Source organism: Hippocampus guttulatus, chromosome 1 (assembly GCF_054856545.1).
Source record: "Hippocampus guttulatus isolate MCC_2025c chromosome 1, RoL_Hgut_1.0, whole genome shotgun sequence".
Taxonomy (NCBI): Eukaryota; Metazoa; Chordata; class Actinopteri; order Syngnathiformes; family Syngnathidae; genus Hippocampus; species Hippocampus guttulatus.
The window spans coordinates 5,814,316-5,832,084 of record NC_141261.1 but is presented as its reverse complement, the minus strand read 5'-3'; the positions used below and the strand labels follow the sequence as shown (position 1 = coordinate 5,832,084).

Genomic DNA, 17,769 nt, shown 5'->3' with positions numbered 1-17,769 from the left:
CTATCTGGAATGCCAAACACGACGAGTCAGCGATTCCATTACTCCTCAGCTATCATGTTGAGGAGGACAGTCACAAAAAGCAAACTAGGTCTTTAGAAAGGGTACACACACATACTGCCATAAGGCCAAATATGAGCAGTTTCGCTCAAAATCAGCAAAGAGTAGATTTTTGAATGCATCTAAAAGATTTTCTGAAGCAATTATCCTGTGATTTTGCACTTTGATTTGCTTGGTGGAGGCAAGCAATCATAGATGGTAGATCTGATCAATATTTATGATGGCAAATCCCATTGTGTGTAGTCAATACTAAGTTTGACCAAGCCATCACCTCTGTGATTGTGATGTGAAATGAAATGACATGACAATTAGGAAGCATAACAAATAAATAAAGGAATCTATTCAATTCAATTTATAGTCGGATTGGGTTTGACCCTGAAAGTTAAATTGTATTTGAACACGGCACTGCAAGACCTTTAGACAACCATCCATTTCATTGTCAAAAGAGCAAGTCTGTGCCATTAATGCAAGGAACAGAAAATGTAACTAATTAGCCTGTCCGTCAATCAATGATGACGTTCATTGTAGCTGTCCAAATTCATAGGCTGCGTCCTCCAAAAGGCCGAATTTGTTGGCTACATGATGTGACTTCCGGCACGACTCGACTACATGCGGGTGTCCAAATTCATGTTGCCTTTGAATCCAGACTTCAACTCTGGCCCTCATTTCCATGGAATCAGAATCAGAATCACCTTGATTGTAATTGTATAGCATTCAACGAAATTTGGGTGCCACTCCTTAGTGCATTTCGAAATAAAATAAAATAAAATAGAATAAAATAAATACAAAACTCAACAACACACAACAACAGCAGCAGTAGTGGTAGTGTGGACTGAGGCTTATATTGCACACAGGACACATATTGCACATGAAATGAAATGGCTCAGATATTGCTCATTATTGCACAAGTGAGGTAGTGAGTTTAGGTTTAAAATGCAGACGGGTCCCCAGCGAAGGCTGCTTCAGAGCACTTTTGTAGGCTACATTCCTCCACAGCCAGTTGTCCTTCGGAGGACCTAACTTACCAATTGGAACACAGCTTATGTCTAAATTTCCACCATGTCTATTTTGAATCAACGAAGCTGTTGACATGTCAACTACAGCCGCCGCCATTCAGTCTCGCTTTGCAGCAATTCACATCTTTTCGACTGACAGCACACAGTCAAAGCTAGTGTGATAGAGCAGAAACCTAGAATCATCGTTCAAGCCACTGACCATATTTTCTGACCTTTGTTTTAAGATGTCAAGTTTTTGCCACCCGGAAGTAGGTGTGACGTCATGGTCAGCAGGTCACATGACCATAAAACCAGCGGCCTCTGCTCCCTCACTTACAGCGTCACCGCCTCTCTCTCTCCTTCCCAGGGTTCAATGAGCGCGGCGTGGCCCCACCCCGTCTCTCCCAGAATCTTGCCTTGCCTCAATGTAGACTCCTGTTCTTGTGAAAGAGAGCGAGAGAAAAGTGGGAGGAATAGAAGAAAAAAAAGAATAAGCTCCAAGAAGATTCACTGCTTCCCTTGCTTTTCGACTTCCACAAGCCTCGGCCGGCAGCAGAGCGGCGACGGCGGCGGAAGAGGAGGAGGAGGGCGGCCTAAGCGGCGCGAATGTGCTGCTACGACTAGCTAGCTTGTGTCCTTTTTTTCCCCGGTGAATGTTAACGCACATGCGGTGTGCTGACCTGTAGCTTTTTTTCGACCGAAACCATAACTATGGGGGAGTAATATGCATGTATGTGTACGAGCGTCCGTGTGCGTGCACCTACAGGCCTCATGTAGGCTCCCCTCAGCCCAACCTGACAGCCAGCTGCTTTTCACCCTAACAACAAACCTGGAGACATTTTGAGGCTGCCCCCTCCACCTCCACACACATACACACTTAACGCCTCCATTTTCTGCTTTAACTGCGACTCGGGATTCTTCACATGCTGGATTTGGATCCGAACCGGCCAGAAGAAAAGTGTCACAGTGCGGTATCATTTGTGATACGAGGATCTGATAATACTACGCCTGGGACAGACGCTTGAGACCCATGTAGGAGGGCCCCCTCTTTTGGAGGAGAAAACCCAGCAACCCGAAGAAGGGGTAGAAATCGGACATCTGTTCGGAACCGGACCAGAAGGCTGTCGCTCTCTGGCTTGGCTAGCTGAAGAAAAGTGGTCCGGAAGCAATGAAAATATAACACATGAAGCTGTGGTTCGTTTATTTTTGACTGGTGGACCCTTTAACAACAAGAGCCCCGCTGAACAGAACCAATTGGACCTGTAAAAAATGCGTGTTTTGAAAGGAGGCTTGGGACCGAGCCGCGCCACCATGCGGGTGAGCGCCACACTCAGGCCGATTTGCGCTCCCCTTCGCTGGCAGCTGTGAGACGCAAGACCCGGGGTTGGACTGATGCACACAGGGCTCCTCTTCTGCTCCTTGCTCTTTTTCTCCGAGATCAACTGCCTCTTTCGTCGTTGATGTCGGTTCCCCCGCCCAAGTTATCGCTGTCCGTTGACAAGTCAAAAGTAACGTGCAACTGAAAGGGAAGAAAAAACTACGAAAGAAGAGAAAAGGAATCCGGCCTTGTCGGTGACGTTAGCAACATCAATTGCTCCAATTTTTCGGACAACAAAACTCCTTCCACGGACATAAATTACAAATATTCACAACCTGTGCGGAGGGGTTCCACCATCGTTTCGTTTTTGTTTGTTTTTTGCCCGGCCGTTGAAGGACATTTCTCCGTATTTGTGGCTCTCCTGTCTAACACTTGGGTAAAACGTGGGCTCCAGACTGGTCCACGTTAGAGCTATTTCTCCATTTACCCCCACTCGTGTGTTCCCAGACCACCTTCCCCTTTCTTCCTCTCCTTGGACTCCCCTTTTTTGTTCTGCCTTTCCCAGCGGGAAGATGGGTTGTTTGGGCAACAGTAAGACGGAAGACCAGAGAAATGAGGAGAAGGCCCAGAGAGAAGCAAACAAAAAGATAGAGAAGCAGCTCCAAAAAGACAAACAAATCTACCGAGCAACACACAGGCTATTGCTTTTAGGTAAGTGGTTTTGTTTCTTAGTAGCAGAGCAAACACTTGGAAAACAGTGATGTTCCAAAAATGAGCCTACCAAACTATTATCCAGAGGGTGATTGTCGACAAGAAGGCAATCCGTTACAATAATTTTCGTAATGGTAGCAACTGTGGTGTTTACTAACACTTGTCTCATGAGATGTTACTGTTTTGGTTATATAGTAGCCACCTCTGTAATTTGACTGTCGTTAGCACAATTCTTTGTAGAAGTGAACAGACTCAACATGTAGTTTGTGTGTTGCGAAGTGGGCTGGGTCTCCACATTACAAAAGAGTTTCTTGAAGGTCTCCCCTCCATTAACTCCTCCTCGTGCCATGTTAATTTGGAGGCCTGTCACCTCAAAGTTTTGGTCGACTTCTATTAAAAACCTCAGCTTATTTAATGACAAACATACCATGGAGGGTGCATTCAGCACGAAAGACACACCCATATTCATGTTGCAGAGGAAGTTGTGGCGACGTGAACAAAGCAGAAGGGCAGGATCCAAATGACAATAAAAATGCGCTTGGCTGTCAAAAATAAATGACATTTCCCCTTACATTTGTTTTGATTGCACCTAATAGCAGTCATTTTGATATTTAAAAAAAGCTTTAAACTCATACAAAGCAGAAAATTTACATCTCGTCCTGAACTGCTGAGTTGTTTCAAAAGTTTCTGTTCTGAGGAGCTGGACATTTACTGCATGATGAAAGGCCAGATTACAAAAAGAAAGACAATGATGAGACAGTGATGCCATGACATCACCGCAAAGCATTTACTAGTGTCCAATCTGGTAGTTTTTATCTCGTCTGTATCGACCCTTGATCACATGATCGGCATTTTGCTTGGTTGCCATTTTGGAGGTTAAGATCTGGATGATAAAATAGGCTTGGCTATTCCGAAAAGATTAGGAGACGTGTTCATGTTTGTTTTCTCTGTTTAGCCCTACTCAGTTAATATTAGCTCAGCTATTAAATTTTACAATCTAGTTCGATGTGCTAAGAAGTTGACAGAATCGAGAAACTTTGGATGCAGTGGCAAAGATGTGATAAGATGACAAAGTACCGGTCGTTATAAACGGTAACAATCTCTTCACACTTGACAGACTGAAATGGTCCACTAGCATAGAGAAATGAGCAATTGATTGTAAACTTCAAAGTTCTATTGAAATGCTGTCTGCAATTTTATTAATTATTCAATTTAAACCGCTACATCTGGGGGTGCTGAGAAAATAATTTATACATCTATTTTCAAACATTAAAGTGCTGGTGGGGCTTTACTAGTGCTGCACAGATTTCTGATAGGGCTCTAGCACTCCGTGATTCTAGCATTTGTACTTGTTGCACTGGTGCGCCCAACTTTTTTTTTTCTTGGTTACACTAGTGCTAAAGTTAGTTGCCTCAACATTTTTGACCACATCACATTTACAGAGCTGCCAAACTAGAAATTCACTCCCTGAACAATTCTTTTTAAAAAAATTCTTAATTTTAAAATTGTGTCAAGAATGTGACAGCAGGACTGCAAGTGTTTTATTGTATGTATATTTAATGTTAATGCTTCAAAGAACAAATCACTAAATTATTTACTGAGAAGTGATCATTTCTACGATGCACATCGCACACAAACGCACACACATTAGCTCACGTATCAGTGCTAATAGGCATTTTCACGTGAAGAAGGGCCAAAATCAAAACAAATGATTAAAAATATTTCTCAGCAAAGCTGGACTCGACCTAATCGTGCTCATTGGTATTCCAACAAGTATTACTATTATTATGACAGTCACAGGAGTGGGTATTCATCCATCTCTTTTATGAATACCTCATCAGTCTGTGCATTATTGAACATCATAATAGGGCAGTGAAACGTCATTTTGTGCTGCGGTTGTCCTTATGTACAATTAGATTGACGTGTCGGAAATCTGAGCATGTAGCCAGGTTTCCGTGATTAATAAACAGTCCTAAACATAGCGATTTCCTGCTAATTGTAGTTCCAGTTCACCCATTTTTTTCTTTGGATCTGGCGTTGGAGGGAGAGCGGCTCAGCAGCAGAGATTGGGTGGCAAGCCATGTTAGCCTTTAGCTCGGCAGCTCTGCTTTTGTTTACGTTTCCTACTTTGCCTGCCAGACCTGACAACAATCCGCGGAGATTCCGCTCATTGCGCTCTTTCTCTTGTCCAGGATGTTGCAAGTGCTGTGAAAAGTCACGCGAACTTGTCAGTTTCTACTGTCATCCGATGTCGATTAAACCCACACAATTATCATATCCAGTGGTGAAGATCTAACAGTTAAAAAGGAAAACACACGGCTCGTCATTACTCTACGGAGGTCGCTTGAAGCCGTCACCCAAGAGGTGGGGGCCGTAACCGTTGGGATAGGTGACCGCCGAGGCACCAGCTGTGGCTCTCATTTAAGTGAAAGGGACCCAGCCAGCGGTGCGTGCGCTCTCGAACACCCCCCCCCCCCCCCCCCGGTTCAATATTTATAGTAAATATTGTTTTTAAGATAAGATAAGAAAACCTTATTTGTCTCGCAATGGAGAAATTCCCAATTCACAGCAGCAAAGTTATGAAAGGAAGAAGTAGAACAACAAAATATAGGAGCTGCTGGAAAGGCAGCCACTCACGCGGCGCCATTTTGAAGTCAAAATAACAAAAATAACACAACGCAACACGTAGGACACAGACAGTCGTGCAATCTTCACCACTTTTCTGCATACACTTTGTTGTTTAGAGTCGAGGAGTTACAGTTTTGTTTTTAGAGTCGAGGAGTTACGTTTGTACAACCGATCTTTTTTTTTTTTTTTTTTTTTTTCGGTGAAGTTTGGGCGCACCGATGTGCTTGTAGGTATATTTCACAGCTGTAGATCTACAATATTTGTCCAAATATATTGATTAAGGACATGGTGTTGACTACAAATTCCAATTTCTGACTCGGAAATGGCATTTTTCAATGTTAGTGAAGTCAGAGGGTGCAACCATCTAACAAAAACACATTGTGTTGTTTTGGTGGGCTAAAATGTTGTTTAAGTACCGTGCTAATGTTGCTGAAGTTAAGCAACAGTGAACACCCTAATTCTCAGGAACTCTCGCATCGATTTATTGTTTATTTGCCCCCACACAGCGTGGTAATTGTAATTTTCAGCAATGCCCAAGTGAATGTATCATGAGAATTAAGTAAACGAGAGAGGAAGTTGGCTGTCAGATAATTTTGCAAGCAGGACAGTTACGTTATCACAATAGTCGAAACCAGCGACAATTAGCTCGTTTGGTGGTGGCCGTTATAGACCCCTCTTTACCCTACCACTTGAAAATAATTGTGAAATACATGAAGACGAACCTGGAATTGAATGCACGGATTCTTAAAAATCACCCAAAACCGTTCTTTGCATTGAATTACTTTGGAAACAATGTCCAGTTTAACAGCTAAAATGGTTGTCTCCATTTAAGTGGGAAGTTTTACTTGAAAACGGAAATGTTTCAAGATGTGAAGAGTAACAAAATTTGCCAAGGCAATAATCTCAGTTTATTTCTTGGCCATTTTTTTTGGTCTTTTTGCCCTAATTCCAAATTAATGCTGTTAAACAGTCAATTTGGACTTATTGCAGTCAAACGCCGCACAGTAACTCACCATTATTTTAAGATGGCTATTACTGTAACTTCCAAACTACAAAGCGTGCAGGATTAAAAGACACAACATCTGAATTTAGCCGTTAAACAAAAAAGTGCATATTTTCTATTGCCTGCTTGTTTTATAATGTGCAGGTCTCCATGTTATAACATGGAATATTTTCAAAGAAAGAGGTCACATGGATGGATTTTTTAAAATGTTTTTATGAACCTAAACGCCAGTTAGCGCTTAATTCCAGACAGTGCCGAACACGTCTTGTTACATGCACTGAAAAAAAATTTGTTGAATGTACTGTATTGTATTTCATCGTGTGGTTACACAATATAAAGTCATCTGGATCTAGATCATTTATTAAAGCAAACCACATCTACTTACAAAATGTTTGTATAACATTTTTTCAAGTCCTGTCCCAATCCTGGTGAAAACAATTCCCACTCTCGTCCTGCTCCCATTCAGAATCACTCCCATACTGCTCCCGTTTTGGAGGTCAGCTGCATTAAAAATGGCTGTGCATCTGTCCCAAGTTATGTTTGTTTTTTTCTCCCTACTGGATAAACCCCAGCTGCTCCTCTGAACATTTTATCTAGTACCTTCACAGTCCCGTGATTAAAGGTAAAGTTCACTCCTATCTGCGGGATTCCCCAAAAAATGTCACCCTCTGTTGTGCAGTCCTCTTCATTGTGAGGCACTTTGAAGCCTTTTGGTGTCAGTGGATATTTTAACACAGCTCCATGCTGTCTGGATCCCCTGGCAAACTTCAGCAATATAACAGTTGCTCTTGTAAGTGTTAAAAATGAATGATCGCACAGTGATACTGTAAGTACAGTGAGTCGCAATGTGTGTTACAGGGATCGAGAGTTGTGTTGCATAAACGGGGGGTCAGCAGGTTCGCTCCAACTGAGTACAGGTTCCTCTGTGTTTTTGTCTAAAGAGAAAAATAGTTACAAATGCCAGGGCACAAATCTCACCACTGTAAACAGTCTTGTATGGACAAAAGGACTTAGGAACTCGTACTCTTGAAGCGAACCTTCTGGCCCCGTTTGCTCAACAGAATTCTCAGTGAACAATCCCGCCGTCGCAACTCCATACATCATCACTGTGCGACTTGTGACTTAATTAATACTTGACACTTCTCGTGCGGCCAGTTCTGCGAAAAGATTTCGTCATCCAAGCCTCCCATTAAATTGTGCAAATGACTGACAGGAAGTTTCAATATGAGCACGGACTCGGGACAGTTTCATTGGTCCGCTGTGACGTGTTCAGTCATTTTGTTGGTCAGATGTAATGGGACTGTCTAAATCTATTGACAGCATGAAGTTTGTTAGCAAAAATCCATATATTACCCGTATCAAATTTAAAGCCGCGGGGGTTGGTTGCACCATGGGAAAACTTGACATTTTCTTGAATGTGCCACTGTATTATTTCCCACAGCAATTCTCTCCATTTCACCTTTTTGTATTGGAGGTCAAGAGTGTGCATACTGTTTCTTCACCAAGTGACATTACCAAGTACTGGCCCAGCATGCATTAAATTCATGGGTAAAAAAATCAACAGCTTGAGTAGACTTACTGTTAAAGTGTTTTAAAGCTGCTGCAAAGATGGAGTACAGTACTTGGCTGCAAGCAGTAGATGATCTACTGATTTGTCTATTATTTTTGTTGTCTAAAGAGCAACAGAAGCAGTTATGACTAGTTGAACTACATCCATACATAGCCACTATGACTTCTATAGGGAGAATTTTTATATACTGGCATGGTATTTGGCAAGCTTCCATTTGTACAGAGATGTTCTACTGCCACCATGGTTCATGTTGGACATAGCACATTTCACAGTTGTCCTCCTGGTTTTTTTCTTCTTTTGTACAGCACAGGAAAGGGACGCTAAGATGGGAGAGACATGGGGGGGGGGGGGGTGCTGATATAATGACATGAGGTCATCGGTCATATTTCAGAGCATGATGTTATGAGTTAAGTTGGAATGAGCGGCAGCTTGCTGAGCCACTAAAATGCCCAAGCGACAAACAGGTCCATGTTCTCATCATGTGCCTGGCCACCACAAATTCATCTCATGAGTGGAAAAAGGCAGAGTGCAAAACCGCTGCTGCTAAGTAATGTGATTGGCTTCAGATGATTGTTCTTAAAGATATTATTCAAATAGAACAGGTCGTGCAGATAGGAAAGATGGGAACATTTTGTTTGAGGCAACTCAAATAATACAAAATCCGCTTGGCAAAATACAATTTTCAAATTCAAAAATGTTTCCCCACGTTCTGTTTACTGGACAAAGAAGTACTATAGCATCGGGGGAAGTCTGCCGCATGCCAGAAGCAATGACTACATAGCCAGTTGGCCACCAACTTTTGATAACTATTCGAAGTCACTTAGTTTGGCCGGATATTTAAATCACCGAAACAGCTGAATTCAGCTTGTCACTCTGCCGTTAGAAACCCTCAAAGTGAAAATTCAAAGACAACGGGGCTTGTGAGGGAATATAAGTACTGTAATAATAAATCTGACTTTACCATGGTTGTGCCCAGATAGTTGTTCCGTTACCTAGAAATAATTTGTCAACATTTACTCAGTCTTGAGTTTTTTTTTTTTCAAAACGAAAGTTAGCCCAATTAATGATAAAATAAAGAATGAATGGAGAAAGAGCTGATCAAGTGTGTCGTGAATTCAAATGATGGAGTGGTAGTACGCGAATTTTAATCAGCACCGGCACAGATCTTGAGATCTCAATACAATATAAATTCATAAGACCACCTTGCTTTGTGATCAGATTATGCACCTATTCATTGTTGGCCAGCACATAAATGGCGTAATGGGTCATCACTTATGCCACATTATTACATCAGGGCAATTTCACTGAGATGCTATGATAGAAATAATAAGACACTGGTGCAGTGACCCATGTGGATACAGTATATGAATTATTTCCACTGATTCCGCATCTGCATGTTTTTTTCTCTAGTACATCAAGTTTTTATAATAATATGCCATTTGCTAATTTATTTTGTAATATTTATCAAATACAGGTTTGGGTCAGCAAGAGGTGTCTTTTTTTTCTGTAATGTCATAGCTCAAAATTGTAATGTGTGGTAAAATCCATATTGCACAAGCTTTTATCGGTCAAATTTAAACAAAAAAATGAAAATATCTCAGGGTGCCACAGTGAGCGACTGGTTAGCACATCCGCCTTACAGTGCAGAAGTCGTGGGTTCAAATCCGGCCTCAGCCTTCTTGTGTGGAGTTTGCATGTTCTCCCCGGGCTTGCGTTGGCTTTCTCCGGGTACTCCAGTTTCCGCCCACATTCCAAAAACATGCAGGGTAACCGAACACTCGAAATTGTCCCAAGGTGTGATTGTGAGCGCAAATGGTTGTTTGTATTTGTGTGCTCTGTGATTGGCGGGCAACCGGTTCAGGGTGTCCCCCGCCTACTGCCCGAACAGAGCTGGGATAGGCTCCAGCACGCCCGCGACCCTCGTGAGGAAAAAGCGGATTCGAAAATGGATGCACGGAAAATATATCAAAAACCTTATGTGCTAGGAAAAGAATCAAGACATTTTTGAAATCTGCAGTAAAGATATGTTCAGGGACACATAAAGCCATCTCTGATCGAAATTATCTCTTGATCAGTGTTGTTATACCACAATGAAATGCATTTTTTGTGGTGTGCAGTCTTTCTCGTTATAACCTCAACATTTAATTCTCTTGTCTTCCAGGAGCTGGTGAGTCAGGAAAGAGCACAATTGTGAAACAGATGAGGATTCTCCATGTCAACGGCTTCAATGCAGAGTGAGTATAATACTGGTGTAGAGGGGCAGAAGCTGCTAATCATCTGAGTCTCGATACATTGCATCTCGCTGCCATAACTACAGTCATGCTTTCTTGCCATGGCTTTTCTACTCTTATTTTTAATACCATCCACAAGAACCTATTCCCAGTTTGTACAACACCAACCGTGTTCGACCAAAGGTGGATGAGATAATAAACTAATACAAGAATAACATTACCTACCGATTTGGTTGAATATTGCCGAGAACAAACAGCAAGGCATCACATGCCACCCCAAGTTGGTGGTGGAAAAGTAGGCGCATTGTCTGATGTTAGCACCGGCTGTTTTATTTTGAAAGTCAGCTCACAGAGGCCTGATTTACTCAGATCCCAAAATAGTGGACAGTAAGTTGTGTGTTACAGATTGCGCACACTGCTGGTGGGCGTGTTGCGCATGATTTACTTAGACCGCGTTCTTTAACTCAGAACCCAAAGAGTGGGTGCTAAATTGCGTGTTTGCTTCTTTTTGACCAATTGCATGCGCTGCTGGTGGAAGCGTGGCATCACTTTCATGCAATTCATGAAAATCAGGCATTTAAAAATTTGCAGAATCGAGATTAAAAAATATTTGCATGCAATTAAGAAAAAAAAAGCTTGCCACACACTTATTCATATTAGGCAAAAGGTTTAGATTATATGGTGTTCATGTGATTATCGACATGAAGGTATTGCAAAATTGTTTGGTCAGACAGTATTAAAAAGGTAAGAGGTGTAAAAGTATCGGTGGTGATCATATATTTGATAGAGGGTTTTGCACTTACGGTGACTCTGGTATGAACCATTGAAGTATTTGCGAGAATAGCGTTAGCGCGAAAGCAAGTTTGAAGTAGGTGCAACGCTGAATCAATAGCTAATCGATGATGACATTCAAGGGTAATTTCATAATTGATTAATCATTTTGAGGTCGTCTTTAATTTGATATTGTCCAACTGTTCAATATTTCAGCCTCTCGCGTAGTACATATTCTCAGGTTTCTGTAGTCCTCCATGTTTATTTGGAAATCACTGAACAACATTTTTACCCCTTTCCTGACCTATCATGGACCAAACCAGGAACAGAATCCTAATCATTTTATGTGCATTTTCTGCACGGTCAATTTGAAATAATGTCCTGTTGTCCAGCATCGTGCCGTGGTGATAACTTGCAGTGCTGCCTTTGGTCTCCCTTTTACAGCAGAGTTGAGTACTGTGCACATGAGCAGCTTCTGAATTAACTCTGGTGGTTTCAACCAAGACGTAGTCATTTGCAAATTTGTAGTTTTCAATCTGCACCTGAGGCAGACCAGCGTATGACACAGCGCATGACTCCTCAACACTGCGAGCTGTGTGTGCACACTGAGCATGAATACGTGAGACTGTGTGACTGTCTTTATTTACCGCATTCACAAACGCATCGGGAATCATCACTTCCGGGCAGATATGTGATGGTGCTCGGATTGGCTGCTAGGGTTCATAGTTTCACACATCTGATCCTTAGTCCCAGTTAAGGAAAGTTTCAGAAATTGTTCATGTTGTTTTGTGTTATGGATTAGGGTGGTAATCGTTTTTCACAATAAATAAGTAGCTGGGTGAAATTATTATTATTTTTCTTCAAAACGGATCTTTCAAGTGCTAGAATCTGATTATTGAGTTATGAGCCAAACTGTCGCCAGCGTTCTTTTCTTCTTTTCTTTTTTTTATTTTATTTTAGATGTTTAATTCTGTTTACCTACCATCGATCGTGACATTTGGAAGATGTGGTGATCATGTTGCCGTTATAGCAGTGGGTTACAAACAACTAGGGGTGGGGCGAACTCTGAGATGCATCGAATTCGAACCACCAGACAGACGTGTGATGCACACTAAAGCTGACACAGATCTCACATCCACAATAATGTCCGTAACTTTTTTTTTTTTTTTTTTTTTTTTTTACACAAAATGTATTGTCACATTATTAATCGACGAGATAGAGATTCCAGTGTGGACTGGTTGTAATTCAGGATTCACACTAACATCTTTCTTGCCCCATCCCATCAAGTTAAATAACAGTCAGTTCTTGTGGAATCCTGTTCACTAACAAAGGATGATCAACCCTGACATCCTGCATTGCACCTGCGTAGCAGTAAATATTTTTGTCAAAAAATATTACAATTTACACAATTGTCACATGAATGAGTTCAACGAGCACCAAATGTGTCTTTCTTACTCGAGCTACTGGTCCTCATTTGATTCTAAGTTTTAAATTGCCTCGTTTGTTTCTTAGTTTAATCGTTCACAGACACACCAGATTCTCTTTGCAGTCATACGGGTTTGTGACAAAAGAAAATTTTAATCTTTTATATCAGTAAGACCAATGGTGGAGCTTGAAACCCCCCCACTGCCACCAACACAACCACCGAAGCAAATCGTGTTTATCAGTATGTAAAGAATTAAGGGAGTACTAACATTTTAAAGTCTTCAGAAAGCAGGCTTAAATGCCCCTTTGTTTCAACTAGAAACAGTTTTTAAGAAAAAACTACGATCAGGTGACCATGAAAAGCAACTGAAATGTGCACAGTGAAGACGCTGCCTTTGAAAATTTAAAATGATCACAAATTTGGCCCGTATTATGCTCTAAGGTACTGTACAAGACAAATTCGATGCAACTTTGTTTGCATCTAAAAAGAAAATAAAAATCAAGCTCCCTTTTCAACACTTCTTGGGGGGTTCAAAATTGAGATATCCCGCCGTGCCGGCAAGAAACATCACAATACTTCATGCGAATCATCAAATCTAAAACTGGACAATCGAGGAGATTCCACTTTACGTCACATTTAAATGTAGATGCAGAATCCCTATTTTTAAACCAGCCAGAGCACATTTTTCTGAGAGGATCTCAAACAGACATGCCGTGATGCGATCACATAAAAATAGGGTCATGAGTAATGCGGAACCGGTCCATTGTCGCATACCCAAGTTGTATACTTTAACATTTGCTCTTGTTTGCTACTGCAGCATGTTTAATCTTGGCCCTCTGTCTGTCTGTCTCCCAGTCTCTCGCTCTCAGCCTCTTTTGCTTTGTCTCTGTCTCTCTGCTCTTGCTCTCGCACTGTCTCACACACTGTGTAATGTTTCACCCAGCATGCATTGTTACAGACTCCACCTAAGACAGGACTGAGTTTTTGGAAGACTTTGTCATGGGTACAGTCAGTCCTATACCTGTAAAGGCATTGCTAGTGATGTCTAGCAATGCCAGACAATTTTGATTCAATATGATACCGATTACTTTTTAAGTATGCTTCAACTTTACTTGAACTCTACTTAAGACGAGCAACTATTTCATTCAAAACAACATGAGAGAAGTGTCAATAATGACTAAAAAATAAATAATTCACAAACTTCAATCAAATTGAACATGAGAATTTTCTTTGTCAAACACAGATTTCCCGACTGAAGAGCAAATAATGATAAGCATTTAAGCTAATTATATATTTAACTGTTGAAAAAAAAGTGGCCTCTCTTACTTTAAATTTCTACACGTTTTGTTGTCCATTCAATTCAAACCCCCCTTGCATAAAGCCTGCTTGTATAGCTTCAATCTTGTCCTGTCAGATTCCGATCAGTCGGAGTGTAGCAGAGCGCGCTTGGAGTCCATCTTTAGTATCGCTAATTAATGGGCGTTGTCGATACCCAATTGATACCGATATTGCTATGTTGATAACACAGAATCAATATGCTGTTAAGGTATCGCTGAGCTTGCGGCAGGATGGAGAGAGGAGCAACAACATAGCAGCATTTGACGTGTCAGGGGGCGTGGTTGCCAAATTGTGTGGCCTTTGTTTTGATATCCAAAGGACTCAACCAGAGTGTGCATTTTTCACTCTGTGGAACGAAACCGAAAACTGTGGTCTGGTCCCGTGTCAAAATGACACAGTAAACACATGGTGTGTTGTTCTGTAACATTCATGGTGAAAGATAGTGACTGAATCTCTCCGGTCGCCTTTCTTCGAAATATCTCTCACAGAGAGCGAAAGAGAGAGGGGGGGGGGGGGGGGGTTTTCAAATGTCTTGTACCAAAACACAAAAGAAAAAAAGTGGGTGAGACTCGACATTTCTCGGTTTGTGGTCATATGTATGTGCCGCATGCAGTGGGCAAAGCACTCAACATAAAATTAGCTCCACACCCTTACAGACACATTTTTTGACTAGACAAATCACAAAAAACTTCATTGTGTAATTTTGTAGTTGATGGTTGGGCAGGCACTCCAGAAGCCCCAATCCAAGACGAGCAATTAAAAAGTCAGTTTTCAGCCCTAAGTGTCAAATTTGAAATCATGGATTCCTTTTTTTTCTTCGCATTTTACTGGAGAATTTTAAACACAATATTTTTTTTCAATTCGTCCTCTTTCATTACAGCTTATTGGTGAGACTTAATCAATGAATTTCAGTGTGAATAAGAATGAATCATGGAAATGTTGGATGGGCTTCTCTTTGTTGTCATTGCCCATGTTACACACCTTCATGCATTAACTATCACATGTGTCTGTTTCAGAGAGAAGAAGCAAAAAATTCAGGATATCAAGAATAATATCAAAGAGGCCATTGAGGTGAGTGCTCATCAGCCACTAAAAGCAGTATAAAAAACACTAACGCCAGTGATGGGAAAATGTAGCTTCAAATTTAATGATATGGCAAGTCAGTGTACTTTCAGCCCAATGTTGAACAGAGAATGCCATCCAGAAGAGTCGGACAAAAAACCCCCACACACACAACTTGTTCATAAAGAACATTCAAAGCTTCATTTTCCTATCATTAACAAAAAACGATTTTCCGTTGTACCGGTTTCACACCGGAACGGCCTCGCTCGGTTCATAGCGTTCTGGAACCTGTAATGGAAAAGCAGCTTGAAAGTGTTTCATACATTCTGGATGGATGGCTGCTGAAGTTGAGGATGAGGAAAGAGGAGCGTCGGCACAAAGCGCCGATGCGTATTTGGAACTGAGAGTCGCCGCTTGGAATTGAAACGGATTTACATGGGACAGGAGAGTGAACCAATTTCTTTTTTTCGTCAATGGACACTACAGCTTCTTGTTTACTTTGAAACTTAGCTTGGAGCCGACATGTGCACATTTTGAGCATGACATCTCTGATCCACTGGTGAAAGGACACTTTGATACTCTCCTTTTCGTTTAGAAGAACTTCAAACACAGTGTATGAGGGAAAAGTGGTTAAAAGATTGCACGAGTGTCCGTGTTTTTCTGTTGTGTGTTGTGTTAACTGTTTTGTAAAGCGCTTTGTTACAGCCGCAGCTGTTGTGAAAGCGCGATATAAATCAGGATGTATTGTATTGCATTGTATTCATTTCGGCTGCGATGACATCTACTGCTTGTACACGTTGAAATGTAACGTTGGTCTGCTTCTTGGGTTTTTACGACAGACAATAGTGACAGCAATGAGCACTCTGATGCCACCAGTGCAGTTGGCCTGTCCAGACAACCAGTACCGGATTAAATATATCCTCAACCTGGTCAACCAGAAGGATTTTGAGTTTCCAGTTGTGAGTATTGCGCTACGTTATAATCATAATCACACCGATAACAGAAGTATGACTACGTTTTGACTAATGACTACTGAAAATAAGCGGGACACGTAATGGATAAATGGATAGATGGATGGATGGATTTTGTGACCGAAGAAATATTTGGTTATATTTAACGTTTGTTGTGCGGCAATTTTCACAGATTTTATTTTGTTGCAGAACCTATCCTTCATATTTGGTTCTTGCACAGACTTGATCATTTTAGTGTGTTTGTACAAAGTGCAGTAATTTAGGCACAGATGCTAGTGCTAACACAACAGGAGGGGTGTGCTTCTGTTCCAGAACTATTTTCATCCAGTGATAATCAGCAGGTCTCACCTTGGGACCTATACTGTATTTTACCATGGTTTCAACCGCACCCTCCTTAGCTTCCAGAAGTCACTTCATCCAATTTGTATACCGCTTCTCCAGAGTACATCATGGACTAACTGCCAATCAACCATTCACATGGAAATCAAAGTGGCTCTAAAAAACACAAATACACAGAAAGAGCATCAAAACTCCATACAGGTTCTCACCCAAATCTGCAGACTGCGTGACAGAATTACTAGGGCAGGATTCAAAAAATGGATTAATCGTTTTGAATAGATTTTCCTTTTCATAGCACAATATCAAGTCATAACATCATAAATTGATATAAAATTGAATTTTACTTCAAGGCGTAAGTGTTTAAACACTAAGACTGACCAAAAATAAATGAGGCCACAAAGCATTTCACTTCGGCCTCTTGATTTAGAGCACAAACACGGGAGGAACGTGACTAAGGTGCATCTATAACAGTATAAAAATATAAAGACTATAAAATATAAAAAGGCCCACACCTCACAACATACCAAGGACTGGGGTCTCTGTCATTTCTTATCCTAAATGTACAAAATTCTGTATTTAAAAGCTTTTGATCATATTTAGGCTTCTTTAATAAGAAATATTTCAAAATAAAATGATTTTTTTTTTTAAAAAGTCCTATGTACAATGCATATTGTACCCACTTAGATTGCGTCGGCCACCCACTTCTGGGTTGCAATCCACCACTGGAGAATCACTGCAATTAGACCACTGAACTTTGTAGTTTGAGAAGCATCATCTTTACAAACCTGTGTCATGTCAATATGAAGCTGTTGGATTCATAGTCACTGGCAGGTGAGTTTTATTCAGATCACGTTCAAGTTTTGCATTGAAAACAGTATTTGAGATGTCAAAATGGAACAAAAGTCATGACGCGGACACTGGTGCTATCCCCTATAGGCACTTGTTTTATTGTAAAATTTGATTCAAACTCTACTGTATTTTTGTCATAATTGTGATTGATCAGTGTCAAGCGGAAACACTCATGTAAGTGTATGCTTGATGGTGAGCAGCTCCCCTCAGGTACGTGTCACCAAATCCCAGGTGATAATCCCTTGACAAATTGTAGCAAACACTAAGGTGTACTAATGATCACTCGATGATACCTGCGTGGGCCTCATATTCCTCAGTAGGATTTTCTCATTATCTAATTGTCCAAGCCAAGAGACTGTTAATCAGGTGCCACTTCTGGGACCTCCTTGCCCTTGTTAGTTGTTTTATTTGTCTGTCGATCTATCTACTGGAAAATCATTGCAGGTTTTTTAACAGTTTTTTAATTCCGTGAGCAAATACATAACACAGTCGTTTTTTTT

At 41.1% G+C, this 17,769-nt stretch overlaps 1 protein-coding gene across 1 annotated transcript in view; it reads left to right on the top strand.

Moving 5' to 3' along the window:
• The first annotated feature begins 1,424 nt into the window (after positions 1 to 1,424).
• gnas (GNAS complex locus) overlaps positions 1,425 to 17,769 on the top strand; it is a 32,931-nt gene continuing 16,586 nt past the window's right edge. Inside the window, exons 1-4 of the mRNA XM_086106100.1 lie at positions 1,425 to 3,081; positions 10,444 to 10,516; positions 15,065 to 15,119; positions 15,950 to 16,069. Coding sequence (XP_085962226.1) covers positions 2,943 to 3,081; positions 10,444 to 10,516; positions 15,065 to 15,119; positions 15,950 to 16,069 — 387 coding nt within the window. The 5' untranslated portion in view covers positions 1,425 to 2,942. The remainder of the gene's footprint in view (positions 3,082 to 10,443; positions 10,517 to 15,064; positions 15,120 to 15,949; positions 16,070 to 17,769) is intronic.